This window comes from Rhinoderma darwinii, chromosome 10 (assembly GCF_050947455.1).
Source record: "Rhinoderma darwinii isolate aRhiDar2 chromosome 10, aRhiDar2.hap1, whole genome shotgun sequence".
In the NCBI taxonomy this organism is placed as follows: domain Eukaryota; kingdom Metazoa; phylum Chordata; class Amphibia; order Anura; family Rhinodermatidae; genus Rhinoderma; species Rhinoderma darwinii.
In genome coordinates, this window is record NC_134696.1 from 37,583,989 (window position 1) to 37,605,403 (window position 21,415).

The following is a 21,415-nucleotide window of genomic DNA, read 5'->3' on the forward strand; positions in this document are numbered from 1 at the left end:
AACTGCTTACTCTAACCTACGCACAACCTGAACGTACCTACTCAACGTGCATCAACCACAGAGATATCTTGAGGTAACCACCCATGACAGTTAACCTCTATTAGGAGGCAACCAATTTAAAAATATAGGAGATCAGACAGATTGCAGCTAGCCATCCTGGTCGTGGTAATAGACACACATCACCCAATTACCCAAAAGTAGAGCAATACAAATACTCAACTGACAAACCGCTCGGAAACATACAACACAATGTGGGTCTTCAGACCGGGGGATAGATAAAGCCTTGAGATTGCAATGTGTATTCTTGATATTTACAGACACCATCTCTGGTCGTTCGAAAAACAGTTGTAACCACACAATAAAATGAATGCGGTGATTGAGACGTATTACTTTAATCAAATGTGTTCCTTCTTGATGAATAACAAGGCTTGACACCAGGGGTGAAGTTCTAATATAAAAAGCACTGGGCCATTTCACGATTCATCCCCTACAAAACGTGACCGAGAATGTTAAGAGACTCAAAACATTAAAAAAAAAAAAAAAAGCTTGCCACCAGGCTTGCATGGAACAGTGTGGTCTGGAACTATTTCGACTAGTAGTGCAGAACGGTCTTTGTGATACTCATTTCAGGATCGTGGGCAGAGCTGTACAAAATTATGCCTTTCTGCCCACGTGGTCAACTATGTACCTAGGATGGCTGCTGTATTGCGCAAATACAGCCTAAATCAGTCCAAGAAATCGAAATGATTGTTCTATAGAATAGGGCTTGGGGGACCAGCAGGACAGATTATTCAGTAAAGGCCAATATCAAAAGGAACCAAAGATACCTCCATGTTCTTCTACAGATACAATAATGGGATTAGAACATCTCGAATGTGGAAACTAATCATTTAGTAGCAATATAAATGGGCTGCTTATACATTTTCTTATTAGATTTTACCACTCTGGAGTAAGTGACCATCACACTAGCGGCTCAATTTATAGATTTCATAGCAGTCATCACCCAGCTTTCGACAAAATAAAAAAAACAGCATACACGCACACATATATATATATATAACAAAAAAACAAAAAAAACACAATTAACCAGAATTAGGCTCTGTTTGCATAGTTTTTTTTTTATCATAGATAGGGCACATTACCCAAGATTTAACTCTGATGGAAGGCTCTGAAGCATGCCATTGTATGGGTATATGTTGCACATAATGTCCATTAGATAAAACATTTAAAAAAAAAAAAAAAAAAAAAAAGCAGAGACCAATGGCGCATACACCGAAGAGTTAAAAACAATGTGAACAGAGCCTAAGGCCGGATTCACACGAACGTGTGCGTTTTGCACGCGCAAAAGGTCCACAAAAGGTCCGTGTGTCATCAGCATATGATGCGTGATTTTCGCGCAGCCGCCATCATTATGACACTCTGTTTTTATGTTTGTAAACAGAAAAGCACGTGGTGCTTTTGTTTTCATTCATAGTTTTGACTACTGTAGCGCGATACGTCGCACGGACCTATGTTAGTTAATAGGGCCGTTCAGACTGTGTGATTTTTACGCAGCGTATGTCCGCTGCGTAAAACTCACGATATGTCCTATATTTGCCCGTTTTTCACGCATCACGCACGGCACACGGACACACTTCCGTGTGCCGCGCGCTACAGTAGTCAAAACTATGAATGAAAACAGAAAAGCATTACATGCTTTTCTGTTTACAAACATAAAAAGTGTCATAATGATGGCGGCTGCGCGAAAATCACGCAGCCACGCATCACATGCTGCTGACACATGGAGCTTTTATGGACCTTTTGCGCGGGCAAAACGCACCCCGCTCGTGTGAATCCGGCCTAAGGATGGAATAGCGTAGGAGGATGATGATGATGATCGCAGTAGACAACCAGTTGAAGATGCGCAGTAGCCTTTATTCTCATCACAACAGCGCGGTGCTTTACTTGAATCAAACATTATCACAACTAAGCGAAGAGATGGTTTAACAATCAGATCCATGCCGGGGCCTGTTCGATACAGCAACGGGTCTACAAAGGTTGAGTTACGCCATAAGTTACCGTCTGCTTCCATCCATCCTACAGTGCCGCTAGGGGTCTCCTTGAGGCTCCTCCCTGTGACAGCCTGCCCCACCTTTGTGTAACTTGCAGAATTGCACCGGAGTATGGCCCCAGACCACTAGGTACTATATACATACTCCAGACCAAGCCCTTGTTAGAAAAGGAGCATAACTTCCTTAAAAAAGGTGAATTATGGTTACAACAAAATATTACCAATCCACTGAATAAGTGATAACCACCACAACAGGAGCCACAGCCACAAGATCCCAGCCCCTGGCAGTTTCCAGAAGTGCCATAGACTTTGTACGGAGCAGAAAAGCAAATGCTCGAGCTCCACTACATTCAACTCTTTCTGGCTCGGGTCTTGTTGCTGGGAGAACGGGAGACACAGGACCCCCGTTTTAGCGATTGGTGGGAGTCCTAGTGGTTGGATCCTCACGGATCTAGCAGCGATCACCTATCCAGTGGATAGGTGAAAATTTGTTGTAAACCAAATACCACTTTAAAGGATAATTTAACTTCTAACAGTAATAAACAGGAAATACAATGGTATAAATGCAATGTTAACACACTTGCAGATTATAGCCATACAATAGAACTACTCTTCTTACAGGCGGAGAGATTATTTACTACCACTTGCCTTGGATTCTAAGAACGCTTATGGATTGAATGTCCCACTATCCTCTCTTGTACAAGATTTCGTCCACTTTACGTCACTTGGCACAGTTGAGCAGGCCTAGTTATGCTTTCTTTACAGGATCCAAACTAGGTCTAAGGGCAAAACAGCCAGCTCGCTTGGCCTCAGGGCAGCCACCTCCTAAGCAGCGCTGGTCACCAACCTCCTCCCAGAGATGACACTTTCCAAAACGGCACAGACCCAGCCACGGTTCCATAACTACAGAGCAGGTTCTCGTTCACAACTTCTCTCTTAGTGACAATCATGATATTCATGTTTAGGGGAAACACCCCTCATGGACTTAGGACTTCTGGCCTCTGCCACAAATCAAATAGTGTCACAGCAGCTCCCCTGATCAAACTATGCACCAATCATCTCTGGATTTCCGTTGCTACACGTCACAGCCCTCTGCCACTTTTATGATAGCAGGGCCCAACTGCAGACACAGGGTCATAATGCACAGAGTTCAACTGCTGATACAGCAGACACTGGGTCCCACAGCACCATAGGCCGTGTAGCCATAATCTACTCTTAGGGTATGTTCACACGGCCTATTTTCAGACCGTAAACAGACAAAAATTTTTTTTTAAAAATCGGAAGCAGAACGCCTCCAAACATCTGCCCATTGATTGCAATGAGAAAAACGATGTTCTGTTCCAATGGGCCGTTTTGAAAACTTCTTGGGTAGTTTTTCATAGACTATTAAAAACCGCTCCAAAAACGGCAGTGAAAACGCAGCAAAATTTTTTTTTTTACGAAAATCAGGAGCGGTTTTCCCTTGAAAACAGCTCCGTATTTTCAGACGTTTTTGAGTTTGTATGTGAACATACCCTAAAAGGTGCCAAACTTCCCCTTCTACACTAGCCCCTCCTGATGTCAGCGTCAGAATCTACCTGGACCCGCATTGATGCCTGGTACCTCCTCCTCCAGTGATGACACGGCATGCCAGCCCTCCAACAACAAAGGCTAGCTATGTGAACAGTAAACATGGCATTCCAAACAGGGCATAATACAAGACATGCATAGCGGGTAAACATTAAATTGATACACACAAACTAAAGCCATACAAACAATTTTTTTACGTAAGAGGAAGAAACATGCGAGTTAACCTCCTATTACAGGCTCGTTTCACATGGCCATAATACAGGCACAATTTAGGATGCAAGTTAAAGCCACAACATCCAGAACCCCAGCGGTTCTACTGAAACAAATCTCGATCACCGTGAGGTTTGGTGATCTAAGTCTAGTTCAGTAGAACCAAGGAAGGTCTGGTTGTTGCAGTCATAACTCAGACGCTAAAACGTGGCCGTATGGAACGGCTCTTACATGTACCTGCTGCTCTACCTAATGAAGGGTTATTCTTCACTGTAGTTCTAGCACTGTATTCATATAGTCGGGAGGTCAGGATATCTAAGTTGCCACAAAGTTGATCACAGCTTCACATCATCTATATATCGGATAACACAAGGATTAATAACCTACAATATGAAGATGTATGGTTAACCAATTAATAGCTGGCACATTGCATAAAAGAATCTTTAAAATTATTCATTAAAGCTACACCTCACTAGTACCGGTACCTTCTACAAATGACAGTTTTCATTTTCTTACTCACCATACATTATTTATAAATGAGCCAAATTAGAAGGAACGTGCTAATGAATCATCCTCCTCCTCCCATTAACAATCAAAAGCCTGAGACATTAATACAGCAGAGCTGCGCCGAGGTGTTACACATGTAAAGATAGCGTGTGCTAAATCGAGAAGCGTTAGACTGTGGGAGAGAAGAAATTCTAAAGCACAGGTGTCTGAATCAATTTCTAGCCAGTGATATAAAAGAGCGTGAGGTTTAATTGTTTTACTGAGCGTAGGGAATAAGTTTGGTCTTTGGAGAAACATGCTCCGTGTTGGAAACATTCCCCCTGTAGACAGAAGACAATAGGGAAGGTGGAGGGGGGGGGGCAGAACTCTGCCTCAGGGATCATTGATACGGAGCACATGTGTACAGGGATGGGAACAGATGTAAACACAAGGGGGGGGGCAGGAATACGATAGTCAAGAACAGCACAAAGTATTTCAGGAGCGTTAGTCTGTAAACTAGGTTTACACTTTATTTTTATTTTTTTCCCTAAAACGGATAGGAACAAAAAAAAAAAACAACAAAAACAACAACAACTCTATATTGCCACAAAAGTAGGCAGCACAAGTAACGGTGAATAAAAGTGAGTTTCTTTATTCGCCCTGGTGCGACGTTTCGGCTCGAACCCTGGAACCTCTCTCAAGATCAATAGCCAGAATTCTCTTTATTAGGGCATGTCATCTATGGAAACCCAGTATTCAGGAGGTCACAGTACCGTAGTGTAGCCTAAAAAACCCTGCAAACAACGTTTGTGTGTATATATATATCTCCGATTGCATTAGAACTCAACAAAAAAAATAAAAATATATATATATATAATAAGCATTGAGCCCTTGTGTTATAGAATAGTTCGCCTGTTATCTGTCCTTAAGTGTCAGTAAACATGTCACATAATTAAGGCTTGTATATCACTCTCAGGAAGTTTTTGCAATGGTTAAGATATACAGAGGGTGATGACAAAGTGGCCCGCTAATTAGCTGCATACCCTGGGTTGTGGTTTCTAGATTAACCCCTTCACTTAAAAATGGTTGCCTTAAAATATCCATAGTTCTTTACTGCCCTCGAGCTGCACAGTAGACCATCACGGCAACAATATGAATCTCATCTATATCCCCAGTCTGTCTGCATTTTAATTGTGCGAAACCTTGCATTTCCTATAGAGACATGTTGACAACTACTGCCCCAAAAAGCAGTAAGTTACATACCCTGAACGACAGGCTTGTTGTCCATAAAACTACTTACCTCCACACCGCATCTATTCACTAACATTCATCAGTATGCTAGAAGACACGTTTTCTCCACGGTACAAAGTAAGACACGTTCACACCTGTGTCAGGGCTCCGTTCCAAAGAAAATCGGAACGGAGCCCTGACGGACACAAACGGAAAGTCTTCTGTTTCCATTACCATTTATTTCAATGGTGACGGATCCAGTGCAAATGGCTTCCGCTTGTCTACGTTGTGCAGGGGTTCTGTCGTTTTGACGGAATCAATAATGTAATCGGTATTCATTCCATCAAAACGACAGAACCAGTGGACAACTGAGACAAACGGAAACCACTTGCACCGGATCCGTCACCATTGAAATCAAACCTCTGGTTTCTGTTTGTGTCAGTCAGGGCTCCGTTCCAATGGAACATCGGAACGGAGCCCTGACGCAGATGAACGCAGCCTAAGATACCAATAAAGGAGCACATGCTGCAATTACAAAGTACCAAAGTCTACTACGATATTCATTCCATCAAAACGACGGAAGCCTTGAACAACTGAGACAAACGGAAGCCATTGGCACCGGATCCGTCACCATTGAGATCAATGGTGATGCAAATGGAAACCTACGGTTTGAATTTGTTTCAGTCAGGGTCCCTTCTGAGGGAAAGCTCAGATGGAACGTCAGACCGGGACCCTAGTGCAGATGTGAACGAAGCCTTAGCCTGGTCTAGACTTATTAGGGGCTCCCTTCTTTACTTCTGCGTGAAAATAAAAAGTGAAGTGTGAACGGTTATGGGTGCCACAAAACTAACACTACAGCTGATACTTTGAGTTCATTGTAAAAGGTGCAATTGTTTTCCTAGTGAAAAACAAGATCACACTAGATATGCTCCTGTGGCAAAAACACACAGAAAGATCAGGTTATTACTATTACTTTAGTTAATGGTTTTTTAATTTTTACGCATCTGTAAAAATCATGTTAGATGAACAGGGTTAAGGAAAGGAGAAAAAAAAAAAAAAAAAGCATTGAGCTGAACCCAAACTTTGATACCTGCATCTCAGCTTTTGTTTTAAGCCAGATATCCCCCTCCTTCACCCCTCAAGCAGTTATCTTTGTAGAATAAAGCATCATGGCTGGAACAGCATACGTGCAGCAGATTGACTGATAACCCTGTGGTCTGATTTATCAGCTGAACCGATTAAAAGACATTTTAAATATAAAAATAAATAAACATTATAATCTTCAAAAAGACAAAAAAAAAAAACCATCCTGCATCAAAGTAAAGATATATCACAATAGAATTACTTAAAGCAGTACAGATCATACCTTTAAGGAAATACAAATAAGCCTTTGGGACACAATTTTTTTTAAATGAAATAATAATATTTTATAATGGGTTCATTTTTTTAAAGAGAAAAAAATAAAAAAAGCTTTGTCTCATCAATAATTCAGGACACCCTAGATCCACCTTATAGTGGACCATAACATGACAAGTGGTTTTAGTACCTAGTTTTTGAATCCCTCACATGCAAAAGAAAAAGTAAAAACAGAAAAAAAATACAAAAACACCTTTAGTGAAGTTAAGGTGTAACACTTCTGGAATGAATGAAAGAATAAGGACACATTAGCAGGAAGAGGTTTACCAGCACCTTAATCCATATCACCAGAACACCCCCACCTCCTCCTGCCTGATCTGGAAGCAATTACAGACCATTAAAGTGAACTGCCTGCCACTAAATTTAACCCCAAACACCAACACTTGCCACTTTACCCAAATGAAGAGGGATTAACGATACCAAAATGATAGCAATCCTCTACTAAAGAAACACCTAAGAGTTTTCTTCGTAATTGAAGAAGTGGAAGAAAAGTTTGCAGGTAAAACAAGAAAAAAAAAAAAACTATGTATGAAATAATACGATTTCCTTATACATGTAATAAAATAAAATCAGCCCAAAAAATTTGGAGTCGATGATAAATACTAAACTGTAGAGAAAGCAGTAGGAGACTTATTGTGGCCACCCATCAGTTTAATAGTAAAAATAAAAAAGGAAATACGCAACATAACTTGGTTACCTAAAAAACAAAGAAAACTTTGCTGGTGTCAAACTGGGTTTATTTTTGTTTTCCACCCAATGGAGGTCACATTTTATAACAATAAGTTTGGGAAGAAGGGATACCACATTCATGAATGGTCTACTAAATTTCCTCTTGTACCGTGACAGATCAATGAGCTAAATACATACAAAATATGTGCACATATTCATATAAAATCCAGATGGGATGTAACCAGTTAAACAATCCCCCATATCCTTCTTCTAACAGCCCATAAATAAGTCACCTCAGCCTATTAGTGCTCCCTGCTTCTCTTCAGTATAGGAGGCCCTGCTCCAAATCCCAGGAGCCTGACAGGGCACTGGCAAAGGTTACCCAGCTCAGGTCAGCTGGGAGGGGAACCTTCATTTCCTGAGCCAGGCCAAGGGCCGAGAAAGAATGAAACAGACTAATCACAGCCTTCCTCACAAAGGGAGTGCAGGCCAAGGGACTGGCTTCCATTACGGAGACTCTCATACCAGGTGCCAACAATAAACAGGATCATTCGGTTGCTGGTATTAATCAGGAGTTACCGCTAAAATAGAAAGCTATATTAAAACCACTTAGTTCTTAATTTACCTCAACACAATTCGCAAAAGACTAACATCTATAGGTTTCACGAGCCATTCTGTACGGAGGCTTACAGGACCTGCCTCCTGGTCAAATATAGAGCATTGTCAAATTCAAAAACACTTTACAACGTTGCACAAAACTGAAGCAAAAACGTTGAAAAACCATATAGAATCTCTACCCTTGGTTTGCAGTTAGTCCAAGATCACCATATATATTATTCAACAACACCACATGCTGCATAGCAAGTCTGATAAACCAGGCCAAAAAGGATTATTGCAAAAGCTGGCAAATGCAGTCAGATGAAGTCCGCCAACAACTCCTAATGGTCATTGTGAGGATATAATGAGTGAGTGAGAAACCACGAAGATATAATGAAATCATCTGCAGATATGCCTACATTAGTTCATACTTACCCCGGGCTGTAGTCATGGCGACACACCCCTCCATGCAGTCCAGCCTCCTGGGATCACAGTGCAGCCCATGTGACCACTGCAGCCCGTGATTGGCTGCAGTAGTCACATGGCATGAAAGGTCATCCCAGGAGGCCAGGCTGGAAGAAGAACAGAAGAAAGCCACTATAAGGACGCCCTGATGGTAAGTATAAACTTTTTTCTTTCAGAGTTGCAATTTTGGCTGCGGAACAGCAGCATTTTACAAACAAAAAGTTGCAACACTTAGCTATTTGTTGCAGGTTTTACCTCCCAATTGAATGCAATGGAGAGAACCTGCAGCAGAAAAATAACGAAAACGAGGCATAAATTAACATGACGCAGGTTACTATGATCTCTCGTCCCCATATATTTCTAATCATGTCGGCAGAACATCTCCCAGTATATACAGGGAGATGTGCTGCCGACAAAAATATTTTAGGCTGCCGAAACAATACAAATCAGCCGATAAACGAGCATTTGCTCGTGGATCGGCTTTTCGTTTGCCCGATAACTGCCCACTGTAAAAGGGACCTAACTACCTGACATACAAGAGATCAGAATCTGTTTTGGGTCTTTTCATTGGGAAATAACTCTTTATAGTTTAGGAGGACCAACCCAGTGACACGGTCAAAGCCAAAAAAGGTCACAAAGCAGTGAAGATTACACCTTTTTTTTTTTTTTCCTGTGTACTGATGATTCTGAATTTTTTATCTTCGCACCTTCAATCTGTAGCCACAATTGTTGCTTAAACAGAACCAAAATGTGGGTGGAGGGAAGTGCATAGAAGGAAGGTATGAGTGACGATCACAGGTCTGTCGAGGACTGCTGTATGAAAGCAGCAATGCTGGTTAATATTTATACATGTAGTTCTGTGCCTGTAGCAGGCTTTCTTATGCTGGGTTCCCGATTATTATTTCTATTTTTAAATCACTTTTATTTAGGATTCAAACGCATTGGAAAAATTAGGATTTAAAATTCTGAGTTTGTATCAATTGCTTTTTTTTAGCTGTGTTCCTTTACCAGATCTATAGATGTCAGATGAATTTGTCATCAGTTTGAACCCTATAGAAGTGAGTGGGATTAGTGAACAGATCCATTCAATTATGCACAGATGCAATGCTTTGCGAAAGTATTCACCTCCTTCCTTGGTGTTTTTCCTGTTTCGTTGCATTACAACAGTGAATATATTTTTTTGTAGGTTCAAACCATTTGCTTTATACAACATGGCCACCACTTTGAAGGTGCAAAATATTTTTTACTGTGGCACAAACATTGAAAAAAAAAACAAAAAAAAAAAAAACTCATAACTTTAATGTGCAGATCTAGTCACCCCCTGAAAATCCATACTTTATGGCGCCACCGTTTGTTGCAATTTAAGATGGGGCATGTCTATTAGATTAGCACATCTAGACACTGGGATTTCTGCCCATTCTTCCAGGCGAGACTGCTCAAACTCCTTCAAGTTAGATGGTGATGTTGGTGTACAGCAATCTTCATGTCAGGCTACAGATTCTCATTGGATGGAATTCTTGGCTAGGACTCAGCCAAGCAAAGACACAAAGGTTTCCCCTTAAACCACTCCTTTACCTTTAGCCGTATGTTTAGGGTCATTGTCCTGCTGCAAGGTGAACCTCCGTCCAGGTCTCAAATCTGTGGTAGACAAATGGGTTTTCCTCAAGAACTGCCCTGTATTTACAATTATTCATCTCTCCTTCAATCCCGATCAGTTTTACAGTCCGTGATGATGAAAAGCATCACACAGCATAATGCTGCCACCACCACGCTTCAATGTAAAAGTGGTGCTCTCGGGGTGATGGAAAGTGTTGGGTTTGAGCCACACATTGTTTCCCAATATTCGTCTCACCCGACCAGATGACATTCTTCCATGTGTTTGGCAAACTCAAAATGTGTGGTTTATTTTTATGCTTTTCTTTAACCAATGGCTTTACTCTGGCCACTCTTCCAAAAAGTCCCCCCCCCCCCCCTCTGTGGCGTGTACAACTTCTAGTGGTTCTATGGACAGATAGTTACATCTCCGCTGTGAATCATTGGATTTCCTTCAGTGTTATGGTTGGTTTCTTTGTTGAATCTCTGAATGCCCTCCTTGCCCGGTCTGACTTTTGGTGGGCAGCTTCTCTTGTCAGGTTTGTAGTTGTGCCATATTCTTTGTATTTTGTTATAATAAATTTTAACATTGCTCCATGAAACGTTCGAAGTTTGGGATATTTTTAATTTTATTTTTTTAATAAACCAACCCTGATCTATACTTCTCCACAACTTTGTCTCAGACCTGTTTGGAGATCTCCTTGGTCTTCATGTTGCTTGCTTAGGAGTATTTCAGACTCCGGGGCCTTTCAGAACTGGTGTATTTATACTGACATCATGTGACACTTTGGATTGCACACAGTAGGATCTTATTCAACTAATTACGGGACTTCTGAAGTTAGTTTGACCAGACCTTATTTAGAATTTTCATAGCAAAAGGTGGTGAAAAAATATGCACTCACTTTATTTTAAAAAAAAACAAAGGCTTTTTTTTTGTTCTACTGTAAGGCTGGGTTCACACACCCTATTTACGTCCGTAATAGACGCTGCGAAAAACTCTTGCAATTGCCTTTACGTCTGAAATTCCGGAGCCGTTTTCTCCTGAAACGAGCTCTATAATTTCAGGCGTATCGGACGTGTACACATACCCTAATAATTTGGACTATTTTGTCACGGCCATAAAATTTATTTTAAATTCTAGGTTGTAATGCAACAAGAGGAAAATCTCCAAGGCGGAAGGAAGTAAATACTTCTAATGGGAGGCTGGCATAGAAGACACCATCTATGGACCAAATAACTACACAAGCATATGCTTACCCACTCTAAAGACAGATAAGATTTCTAACAAATACATTACATTTTTGGGGCAAGCACATTTTGATACAGATACGTCATTTGGAATAGTGGATATACTATCAGATTGGAATTTTCATTTTAAAAGGCGGAGGTGCATGCAGTACACTAAGGTTACACAATTACATAAACAGTGGGGGAGAAGTATTGAGCTGAACATGACAAATTGTGACGGTTCTGCTCTTCTCGAATGGTGGCGACATGAGTCCGCATGGGGTTAAACAGCTCAGTAATTAAGACCACCATCTTCAAATCAATCTTTGCAGGGAGACATCTCCACCCCCCCACCCCCCCATGAAATATCATAAGCACAGCGCTTTGAAATTTCTACAGTTGTACATGGATTGTCCCAAATGTGGGCTCAAGAGACTACAGCCTGAATTGAGGAATCCTGCCGATGGGACCTCAGTCATTTGAGTCTTATCCTTTGTAGATTACAGCTTTATAGAGAAAGAACATGCTACAGTCTAATAAGGTGAATGATGTCCTACAGTATTAAAGGCTATGTACACCTTTGAAATAGACATTTTTGTTTAAAAACAAAAAACACCCACTATCCGTGTGATTGGTGTAACTTTCAAAATACTTTTTATAAAAAAATAAAAAAAAAAATATATATATATATATATATATATATATATATATATATATATCTTTACTTTGAGATACAGCTGTTTTGTATACAGATCAGCTGTATCTAGCGAGGAAACCTGTATCGGTCAGGCCCGCAGGACAAACGGGTTCAGTGTTAGCAGGCCCTGCGGTTCTCGGACACGCAGGATTAAGAACATCTAAGTTAGATTACAGGTGGGTCCTGCGTGACCCGCTGTCACTGAACCAGTCAGTCAATCCCGTGGACCTGACAGATTCAGGTCTTCACGCACGATACAGCTGCTCGGTGTCAAGTACACAAAAGCAGCTGTATCGCAAAAGTAAAAATTATTGAATAAAGTAGTATTTTGATAATCACACTGATACATTTTGGAATAAAAAAAATAAAAAATTATTTCAAAGATTCATAGCCTTTAAGCCCTCTATACTATACAGACGGCTTATATTCATGTTTACATTAGTAGGAGTCTTCAGTTTTGCAAAGTAGTCAAGGATCCTTTAGCTACAACTAATTTTAAAAAAATGTAACGCATTCCTTAACCCTGCCTTACCTGGATTGTACAAATACATAAAGAGCTGTTGTACAGCAATATAACCACAGCTATAATAAAAACCTGACTCCGTGTACAGGAATCTACTGTAAGAGAACAAGGTGAACGCCACTTAATCCGAGAACACTGAACTGTCAAGGGTGAGTAATGTGCACAAAATATGAGATTACATGAAATCATGAGAACTGCTACCTTTAAATGGGCTGGTGCATGTAAAGTTTAACATTTTCTGCCAATACAGAGAAAAGTCTCGCTCCCCAGTACACGCACTTTCAAAAACCACTTTTTCTACTTTCATCACTAGGTTTGCAAAGCAGTATTTTAAAATGCGGGGGCTGGAGAGAGGACATGAAGTCAACATTTTTAGCTTCAACTACACGGTTATATATTTTAAAATTGCATTTTAAAACACTTGATCTGCTCAAACTGCTCTGAGCAAGTGTGAGGACACCAAGTTTTTTTTAGGTCATCCACCAATGTTAAGCTACAGCAACCTAAGCAAGAGATCACACAATTCTTCATCGTCTCAGACTAGACATGCCACCAATATTAAAGTGGAGTTAGTGTTACCCCACTACAGCCCATGCTGAGATCTTCAATAGTAGTATCCCCCCCCCCCCTTCCCAAGACAACTGGTGGTGCCATTCCCTGGGGGGGGGGGGCAGGTACCACTTCAACAGTTACATGACTTTTAAAGCAATGTAGAGTGGATAATGGGTAAGGGTGGCATAATGTGAACAGTACAGACCAGAGTTCGGGCAAAAACGTGATGTGAACAAGGTCTATGAGGAACATGTGCACCAGGAAAGCTACAAGTTTTGTTTTAAAAAAACGGGAAGTCTAAGGTTGATGTATGCCACTGTACGGCATACATCGCAGGCTTCTGTTAAACGTATACATCATAAAATTCTCATGACGTAGAAGTTAAAGATGGCATAGCAGCCCATGTTTAACTTACACAGCGGGAGCGCTTCACGGCGTATGTAGGAATCGTAGACCAAAAAAACAATGCAACGTAAACAGGGTCCTAGGTGGTTTCCCCAAGGTAGAGAATACACTCTGTGCATATGTGATTCTTTTCAGGGTGTACCAAAGAAGACAATAAAAAAATAAAATTACAAAAAAAAGGGTGATATTGCAAGATCCTTTATGGTTTTGAAAACTTGGGACCAGAGTTCGTCAGCAGCCGATAGAAGTTTAGTGATCTTTATATTAGTAGTCCAAGATCCAAATAATGTAGAATGAGTGTCCTTTAAGATATAGAGATTTTCCTTTACAAAACCTAAGTGATGACATCATAAGCCGTCATATACTAGGACTCGATACAGTTGCTAAATTAAAGCTTTATCCTCCTTGGTAGCGCAGGGGCCAAATGTTAACCATTATTACAGATGGCACAGCGGTTGTCACCTAACTTTCTTCAAACCCAAATCTCCTGTATCAAAGTTTTGAGATTCATCACAACATATTTCCTAAAAGGGATTATTTACATGTTGTTACAAACTTTTTTTTTTTATCATGAGATGATGACGACTTCATCCAGTATACAGTTACGCTATATACACACACAGGACCTTTGCTTTATAGATGAACACCACCTCATCATCATCATCTTTTCTTGGATTCATAAATTAAAGCAGGTCTCGTTTATAAAATAGTCAGCTAATGTACGTCAATAGTAAACAGGCAAGCAATTATTACAGTCAATACATATTGCATGCATCATCAGTCAAAATGAATTTAATGTACAAACACACCCACAAATGTTCAACCGCTGTACTGTACCTTTTAATCGTTGGGTAATGAAAAGAACAAAATGTTACACTAAAGTACACCACACCTCACGTGCGGCAAGCCAGCTCTTCCATCCCACACCTAGCATCTCATTATGTACAGCTCTGATGATTAACTTTTGTGAATGGCCAATAGGCTACAGTGTTTAACTAGTACATTGTGTCCTTTTACAGTTCCCTGTTCCCTATGATTAAGATCTGGAAGTTTGTACAAATTATTTCTGATGTGACAGTTTGTACTGTACAGATGAAGTGGCAGCCTAGATTTGGATACGGGTACAAACTGCATGTGGGAAAAATAAAGAGGTCCCTACATTGTGGAGGTTATATAATTGGGCACAGATCATTTGCGTATGCGCTGGAACATTTATAAAACAGTACGCTCAGGTGGAAAACAGAACACAATTAAATGTCATTTTGAATGGTCTCCAAATGAGACACATTATCGAAAATTGCAGGACAAGTTTTAAAGAGATGATGGTTACACACAAAAAAAAAAAAAAAAAAAAAAAAAAAAAAAATGCACACACCACCGATGTGGTCTTATCAAGTGCCATTTACCTTACATTTAATGCCAGCTGCTAAGAAGAAGAAAAAGTAACCACAGCTAAACTAGTAGGTATGGCAGTGCCAACCTGAGGACAAAAAAAATAAAAAATAAAACAAAGAGGTTCTATCCTCCCAAGTGGGCGAGTGTCTGTATGGTAGAATTTTTCTTTTTTTTTTCACATCACTCTGTTCAGTCCTATGCATAGAAATAAATGTTAGTGAAATGTTATTAACATTCCCATGGATTTTAAAAAGGAATGTTTGTTTTTTTGTTTTTTTTGTAATATGACAAATTCCACTATCTGGCTTTATTTAGCCTTCGTTCCATCAGATTATTATTTTGCGAAATACATTATTCTACCCAGAAAAGAAAACCAAACAAAAGAAAAACACCTTCAATTGGTTCTAATAAACGAGGTGTTTCAATCGGTCATGATCGGTGCCATGAAGATCTACCACATGGAACGTACTACTGTCAGAAAGCAGAAATGCTGCATGTGAGGTATTAACACGAATCTTTACAAATCAACTGAGTCATTGGGAGATTTTTTTGTAAAGGGTTTAAAAAAGCGATTGATCTTTAATTATAAAACAGACATGTTTTTGGCAAACCGATTCTGTAATGCCACATGCAGCCTACTGGTCAGAAATGTAACATGTAATGTATGAAGTTTACACACTATGGCAGAGGCCGGCAATTTTGACAATTTAAGGGCGGATTCAGACGAACGTGAGCGTTTTGCGCGCGCACAAAAAGCTGCGTTTTGCGCGCGCACAAAAAGCTGCGTTTTGCGCGCGCACAAAACGCTGCGTTTTGCGCACGTGGCAGCAGCGTGTCAGCTCCGTGTGTCCTGTTCATATGGATGCGCGGCTGCGTGCTTTGCGCGCAGCCGCCATCATTATGACACTCCGTTTGGATGTTTGTAAACAGAAAAGCACGTGGTGCTTTTCGGTTTACATTCATTCTTTTACTGCTGTTGCGCGAATAACGCTTGTCCCACGGAAGTGCTTCCGTGAGGCATGCGTGATGCGCGAAAAACGCCTAAATATAGAACATGTCGTGAGTTTTACGCAGCGGACTCACGCTGCGCAAAACTCACGGACTGTCTGCACTGCCCCATAGCCTTGTTTAGGTCCGTGTGACCCGCATGAATACCACGCGGGCTGCACGGACAAAAATCACGTTCGTCTGAATCCGCCCTAAAGCAGTGGTCCCCGAGCAGTTACCCCCCCCCCCCACTCTGTGGCTCACCATAGGAGTCTTAAGGTATTACCATGTGCACTTGCTACAATAGGACATCCACACCAACAATATTATAGACTTATCATATAGCTAGAAAAACGCCAATTTGGGCGATGCAATACAAGCGTGTCAAAGTTCAAACTGAAATATTTATGTGCAAAATGAAACGATTGTGTATTTCCGCATGTAATATTTTAACATTTTTGATGAGGCTCACAAGATTGTGAACCCTTTATCTAGGAGACGTTCACATCTTGTTTCAGGAGCATGTTCGGCATATGCACCAGGAAAGCTCCTGGAACGTATACCGTACCTAGCCATAGGCCCCCATGCGCCCAACAGAGGCCTGAAGAGTGTCCTTTTCTGCACTTTCCTATACAGTGCGCTACCACAAGTAAAATGAACAGAAAAAAAAAAAATATATGCATACCACGCAGTATATGCGTTTCTTTTTTTAACATTGCGGCCAAAGGCGGACGTTTGCCACAGTATGGCTATCTTAAGGCGAGATTCACACGAAAGTGTCCGTTTTGCGCGCATGGCTTCGTTAGGACATGCGGTTTTAATGTTTAGAAACATAAATGAAAGAGGTAGTTTTATTATTTTCTTCAACTGTAGCGCGAAACACGCGCGGCACATGGAAGCGGGTGCGTGATGCGCGAAAAACGCTCAAGTATAGGACATGTCGTGAGTTTTACGTAGCGTGAAACTCACGGACTGTCTGAACAGCCCCATTGAGTTATATGGGTCCGTCCGACACACGTGATTTTTCACGCGCGTATCACGGACGTGAAACACGTTAGTGTAAATAAGGCCTAAGTCTGATCTTTTAATCTTTGATTTCCTTGGATGATAAATGTAGACGAGCCCCAAAACATACCCTGCATTCTAACACCAGTTTCAATGTTCTCATTCCCTATTATTTACCAAAATTTCATGCCAGGATGTTCAACCTTTATTAACATGTACCACATACAATAATAGATGAACATACTAATTATTGAGGTTTACACTTGGCACATAATTAATTTGCACCAGTTCTAAAAATGTTCTACACCAGTTTTCTAGTAGTCAAGAACGCATTAGGGTATGTTCACACGGCCTATTTACGGACGTAATTCGGGCATTTTTTCCCAGAATGATGTCTGAAAATAGCGCCTCAATAGCGTTGACAAACATCTGCCCATTGAAAGCAATGGGCAGACGTTGGTCTGTTCACACGAGGCGTAATTTACGCGCCGCTGTCAAAAGACGGCGCGTAAATAGACGCCCGCGTCAAAGAAGTGACCTGTCACTTCTTTGGCCGTAATTGGAGCCGTTATTCATTGACTCCAATGAATAGCAGCGCTAATTACGCCCGTAATGGACGCGGCGTTCAGGCGCCTGCACATGCCGCTACGGCTGAAATTACGGGGATGTTTTCAGGCTGAAACATCCCCGTAATTTCAGCCGTAACGGACGCCCTCGTGTGAACATACCCTAAGAATAGTCTTCAAATAAAATAAAGATAGGTGGGGGAGAGATCAGTGCCACTCTAGGTGTTTGTTCACACGGCCTATTTTCGGCTGTTTTTCGGGCCGTAAATGCCCGAAAAACATCAGAAAAAAAATAAATAAAATAATCGGAAGCAGAACACCTCCAAACATCTGCCCATTGATTTCAATGGGAAAAACGGCGCTCTGTTCCTACGGGCCGTTTTTTACGCGGCTGTTTTGAAAAACGGCCGTGTATAAAAACGGCCGCGAAAAAGAATGCATGTCACATCTTAGGACGTTTTTTGAAGCAGTTTTTCATAGACTATAGAAAACGGCTCCAAAAACAGGCATAAAAAAAACGCAGTGTAAATCGAGAGTGGCTTAAAAAAAAATAAAAAAAACGTCTGAAAATCAGGAGCCGTTTTCCCTTGAAAACAGTTACGTATTTTCAGACGTTATTGAGTTTGTGCGTGCACATACCCTAAAACAAAAAACAGATCCTTCTTTTTCTAATCTTAAACATAAAATTTTTAGGGATTATAGGTGTTTAGCCGGTGTAAAAGGGCCCTATTATCGGGCAAATGAGCATTCACAGAAAGCTCGTTCCTGAGAATTGCCCTGGGTAGACAGGGGAACGATCGGCCGATGAACGACCAAACGCTCATTCAATGGCTGATTGCATAGTTTTAAAGTGACCAAAATATTATTGTTGTCGGCGGCACATCGTCCTGTGTAAACGAGACGTGCTGCAGACATTAGAAATGTTTGGGGGGGGGGGGGTGAGCGCTCGTCCCCATACTAGCTTCTTGTGAAAGGAGCAAACGAGCAGCCTCATTGATCGGCACACGTTTACACGGACCATGTTGAGCTGTTTAAAAATACCCCAGGGGTGAGGAACGGTGCCTAAAAATTTGCTACTGACCCATAACTTTTTAAGTTAATTACCACTGATGTATAAAAGCTCCAATATCCAAACTAAGTTTTCATCCACGATTTAAGGTACATAGACATGTTTGTGTGATATAATGTGAACCCTTCAGTGGTTTAAAGAAAGCACACACTAAAGAACAATGAGCTAATCCTGGTCACGTCATTTTATTGTGCAGAACGAAGCTGGGCTTATTTCTATCTGCTCAGAATTATCATCATTATCCAGCATCGCTGAACTTTGTCAATCACACTGAACTTATAAAAGGAGCTAAATTATACAAAGATTAAGCATCATGTTCATGTTACAGACCAATTAAATAATCTTACCTGTGATGTTCCACAGAGTCATTGTCTGGAAGATTTGCTCCACAGACGGTGCATCGTTCACTGATGTTTCTACCGTCGTTCTTCATCCCCGCTGCAAGTTCACCTAACTTGTTAAATAACTCTCTCTGAATGAAGCCTTGGGGAAGAAGACCACCATAAGCACTAAAGTCCATTGACACAGCCAGAGCAGGTTGCATATGAAGAGCAGAAGCCATAGATGTTGGCACACTGATCATTGATTCACCCTTATGGTTTGGTAGGACGGAGTAGACACTAAGATGTTTCTCGGCATGGGAAATTGCATGATCTTGTCCAAAGTTAAAACCTTGACTCAATTCCAAAGCCTGATCTGGAGCATTCTCATCACGGTTAAAGGTGAGATCTCGAGCACTTGTGATGACACTGCTGCGGGTCGGGGTTCCTGGACTCTCCTTAGCCTTTTCATCTGATTTGTCTCCACCAGATGTACTGGATTCTCCAGTTGGACTATCATGGTTAGTGCCTTCATCAACCTGCATAACTTCTGTCTTCACCTCTGAAAGACTTTGAAGTCTGCTAGCGGAGTGCAAGTCTAGTGCATTCTGTTGCAGTGCTCCTTGGAGCAACGACTGACCAATGGTCATTAAACTATCCACAGCAGTCTTTGTTGGGCTCATACCAGAAAGCCCATAAGACGTTGACACCGATGGACTTTGATCCACCAAGCTCGGATTTCCCATGCTGGCATAACCGCTTTCTTCACTGGAATGTTTTGCGTTTAACATGCTTTTAATAAATCTTGATTTTCTGTCTTCTTCATCATCCATGGCCCTCTCGCTTGTACAAAGATCTCCATCATTCTCTTCTGAAGCTTGAATGGTTTCTAGGATCTTCAGACATTGCTCTTCTAAATACTCAATTTCTAGAATTTCTGCTGCATACAGGAGGTCGTCCAAATCTTCCACCTTGGCCTGCAGAGTGGCAGTGTAAGCGTACTCCAAAATCTGTTGAAAAGTCTTTGGCGACAAAAAGTCCAATGTGTAATGCTGGCTGCTACGGTGGAAGAGTATCTCAAACATCTTACTGGTACAAGCCAATACTGTCCTATGGGCATGAAACTCTTGAGTATCCACCATGATCACCACATCACAGAGCGTCCCCGCCAACCGCATCTGGTTGGCTTTTAGGAGAAGCCCCGAGGGGTGATTGGGGTTTTGCAACTGCAGCATACCCATATTAGTCAAATCCATAATTCTCCTGGCGTCTAGTCATTAGTCTCTCTGTTGCTTGATACGATGGGCCAAACTCTGAAACCAATGGACCTATGAATAGAATAAAAATAGTTCAGTCACGATGATGAGCACAAAGTTGAAGCACTGAAAAAAAAAAAATATGTAAACAGGTTATATGTTCTACAAAAGTTAACTTTTTTTTTTACCCAAAATGGTAACCATACAATGACTTCTTCCTATGGTGCTCCCAGGGGTGGCCTATGTGATGGCATAGAGCCATCATGTGTCATTACTGAAGGGGGCAGAACTTGCAGCTTCATTCCCTAGTAAATTGGTTTGGCAGTTTTATTTGTAAACTGTATGATTATATTATTGGGGCGCTATATGGTTCACCATCAGGGAGGCGTAAAAAAAACAAAACTAAAGTCGCCCTGATTGCTACACCATAACACACAACAGTATGGGTTTCTAAACGTTATTCAAGATCTGTCCCAGTTGTCAAAAATACTAAACCTGGAAATACTTTATTTAAATACCATTTCAAACTGAAGAAATGTAAAAATATATATTTAGAATTTTTTTCCCTCTAGGCAGACATTTGTTCAAATAGGACCAAAAGTTTACTTAGTGAAGAGTGACCTTACAGTCTGTGTCACATGATGGAACTTGAAGATAATACAAGAGACATAAAATCTGTTGAAGGACAGGGGTCAGGAGTTCTAGTAGATGCAAAAGATTCAGCGTAGAAAAGGTTAGCAAGTGGAGTTCCACAGGGATTTCTGCTAGGCGCAATGATGTGTAATGTCTTCATTAGTGACATAACAAATGATTGAGTAAGAATGCTTTCCCCCCCCCCATCCCGACCAATGGCAAAGATCTTGACATTCCAAAGGTGGAAATCCCCAAAAAATATTGGTAAATATACAAAGTTATACAATGAGCCACAAGAACGTAAGAATACCAACAAATTCTAGTCTTGCACACTAAAAATGAAAAATCTTTGGCCAATTACAGGCTAGAAAGAAAGAGAAAGAGAAAAAAAGAATCTATGTTCTAGAAGACATACTAGCGAAAAACACTTTACAGATAAATCAGGGGACTTGTGATCTACAAATAGAGAAGCACGCCAGTAGAACCAACATGATG

General features: G+C 40.9%; 1 protein-coding gene across 1 annotated transcript in view; it reads right to left on the bottom strand.

Annotated features, from left to right (window-relative positions):
- Positions 1-21,415, bottom strand: part of ZBTB16 (zinc finger and BTB domain containing 16) — a 108,264-nt gene that overhangs the window by 81,989 nt on the left and 4,860 nt on the right. The window contains exon 2 of the mRNA XM_075839743.1: positions 19,059-20,359. Coding sequence (XP_075695858.1) covers positions 19,059-20,287 — 1,229 coding nt within the window. The 5' untranslated portion in view covers positions 20,288-20,359. The remainder of the gene's footprint in view (positions 1-19,058; positions 20,360-21,415) is intronic.